Raw genomic sequence first — 3,021 nt, 5'->3', positions numbered from 1 at the left:
ACTAAAAAAGATTAATATAATTTTTTTTATCCACACAATCCCGCGGGCCACAATTTGCTCATGACTGGCCTAACTCCTCCAAAATTAATGGTTTAAAATGTATTAGTGCCGATATTAGAAATTCATAATGTTTTTGTGGTTTAATACTGGCGGAAACGTTAGCACGCCGGGCGCAATGCTTAGTGTTATTTCGTCTGTCTTTATGTTCTGAGTTCAAATTCCGCTGAGGTCGACTGTGCTTTTCATCCCTTCGGGGTCGATAAAATAAGCACCAGTTGCGTGCTGGGGTCGATCTAATCGACTGGGCCCCTTCCCAAAAAATTTCAGGCTTTGTGCCTAGAGAAGAAAAGAATACTGTTGCGGTTAAGTCACAATCGGCTTTATTCTTTAATTTATGCCTAGTCAGTCACTCATTTTTCAATACTTTTCTCGACTAACAGGTTAACCAGCGGATTGATGGTAAACCCATCGTGTGGCCGGAAGTGGTTGACGTGACAGCCTACAGACGGCAGGTGAAAAACGCCATACTGCAAATGATCAATGATACACCGCTTGAACTTCCCATCACCATGGAGAGCAAATGGGTAAGAGTAATAATACCATCACCATAGTCATCACATTCCTCCCCACCATCACCAGCACCCTCCATCATCACAATCATCATCGCAATCATCATCACCACAACCACCATTACTGAATACACCACGATCATCATCATCATCATCATCATCATCACCATTATCATGACTTCCACCGCCATCATGACTTCCACCACTACCACCGTCGCTTCTTCTCTCACCATCACCACCAATACCGACACCGCTCCTACCAACACCAACATCACAACCACCTAAACTAATTCTACCTCACTCATCATCGGCACCACCATAATTACAATTACTTCTGCCACAATTATCACCACAACTACCAATACCAACCCTACGACTATCTTCCCCTTCCTTATCATCATCATCATCATCATCATCACTATTATTATTATTATTATTATTATTATTATTATTATTATTATTATTAAGGTAGTGAGCTGGCTGAATCGTTAGCACGCCGGGCCAAATGCTTAGCAGTATTTCGTCTGTCTCTACGTTCTGAGTTCAAATTCTGCTGAGGTTGACTTTGCCTTTCATCCTTTCGGGGTCGATGAATAAAGTACCAGTGATACACTGGGGTCGATGTAATCGACTAGTTCTCCCCGCCCAAATTTCAGGCCTTGTACCTTTAGTAGAAAGGATTATTATTATTATTATTATTATTATTATTATTATTATTATTATTATGATGATATCTACTTTTCTATACAGTGGGCCCTTCTGATGGGCATGGCGCACGAACGTATTCATCTAGAAACATCTTCTGTCCTTATTCGTCAACTCCCAGTCAACGTAGTGACGAAGCCTCCAACATGGGTATATGCTGAAATGAAAACCGGTAAAATTTTAGAACTTTGCTATTTCAGATTTCAAACTTTTAAATTTGTTTTACGTGAAACACGTTTGACCGAGTTGATGACTGTATCACTTTAGTGTAAATATATATCATTAGCACGTAGATTTTATCCAGTAGCAAAATGTATGTAAAGAACACAACATTTAGCTGTAAAGAGATACCGTGATGACGGACAGTCCACCTCTTTCTTATCTATTAGTCAATGGGAATAGCTGTGCCCACTGACCCATTACAGGGCTGGGTCCCCGAGGCTAGAAACAGGGGAAGAGGAAGGTATCTTCAAATCGGAGAAGAGGCTCCAATGCTTGCAACATCCAAAATAAGTCAAATAAGTGGCATATGATGACACAGCCCACCTAGCTGTAAACAGGTACCATGTGGAGTTACAATCCGCTTAGCAGTTAGTATGTATCGTGTGACGCTAGGATATATTCCGAATGCCTTTCATAGGTTTCGTAAAAAAGCAGATATCATATTTATCAACATTGAGGCTAACCTACAATTGAATGCTACTCCCAAATCTGGGACAATGTTACTGACATTCTGAAGGTAACTGACTGACTGACTGACTGGCATGCGTTCACTCACTAGCATACTCCAAACACTGTTCCACAGTTATGTTTTGTCCTCTCCTGTGACATTTCACCACAACTACTGTGGCCCCTGGTTCTTGGAGCTGGTTGGTCTTCTGACATTTCTCTTCAGGCACTTTTCCAATCACTTATCTCTTCTTCCCTTTCATCTCAAATTAACCACAATGCCCAGCCGTGTGTTCGAAGAATGTCAGTTCTTTGGAATACCAGGTTCGCACAAGTGTTTCCTGTAGTAACTGATTTCCGACAGTTCAAGAGGAACGTTAATGGCATTGAACTTAACTAGCACCGGAAGACCAGTGAAGGATTAGGGTATAGCCCCTTCGTACAGACCATTACAATATAACAAAACAATGTAGCAAATGATGATGATGATGATGATGATGATGATGATGATGATGATGATGATGATATGTTTCATGTAGGCAAACCTGTTGGTCCGAACTCGTTGGTGGCTCTTGAAGGCAGAGAGGTCCAACTGGGCAAACCGCGAAACTTCCCGTCCTACGGATGGGATAACGAGTATGGCGAATCACGCTGCCTGTAAGTATTCGGTTTTCATCCCTTACAGAACACGTTTCCTCTAACATAATTTAGATCCTCTTCATACAGAAACACACACGCATGCAGGTACACACACACACACACACACAAACGCACACACACACACACTCACACACACACACGCACACACAAACACACACATATGTGTATGCATGAGTGTGTGGTGTGTATATGTATGTAAATTTAATAAGAGTTTGACTCAGCTTCACATCAGCATGTAGGACACATCCATATTAGGAAGTCCATAATATCTGATAAGATGGTCGTGTCCTACACACCCATGAAACTTTAAGCCATATGAAAGTTAGTCAAAGTGTTATAAAAAATATTTGTAAATCCTACCAAATGTATTGAGCGGCACCTTCTATCGTTTGTACACTCATATATATATATATATATA

General features: G+C 40.9%; 1 protein-coding gene across 1 annotated transcript in view; it reads left to right on the top strand.

The window, feature by feature from the left end:
• The window catches only part of LOC106877452 (uncharacterized), a 45,164-nt gene that overhangs the window by 11,290 nt on the left and 30,853 nt on the right, over positions 1 to 3,021 (top strand). Inside the window, exons 4-6 of the mRNA XM_014926355.1 lie at positions 441 to 584; positions 1,320 to 1,446; positions 2,483 to 2,600. Coding sequence (XP_014781841.1) covers positions 441 to 584; positions 1,320 to 1,446; positions 2,483 to 2,600 — 389 coding nt within the window. The remainder of the gene's footprint in view (positions 1 to 440; positions 585 to 1,319; positions 1,447 to 2,482; positions 2,601 to 3,021) is intronic.

Source organism: Octopus bimaculoides, chromosome 8 (assembly GCF_001194135.2).
Source record: "Octopus bimaculoides isolate UCB-OBI-ISO-001 chromosome 8, ASM119413v2, whole genome shotgun sequence".
NCBI lineage: Eukaryota > Metazoa > Mollusca > Cephalopoda > Octopoda > Octopodidae > Octopus > Octopus bimaculoides.
This window is presented reverse-complemented; position numbering and strand designations above follow the sequence as displayed.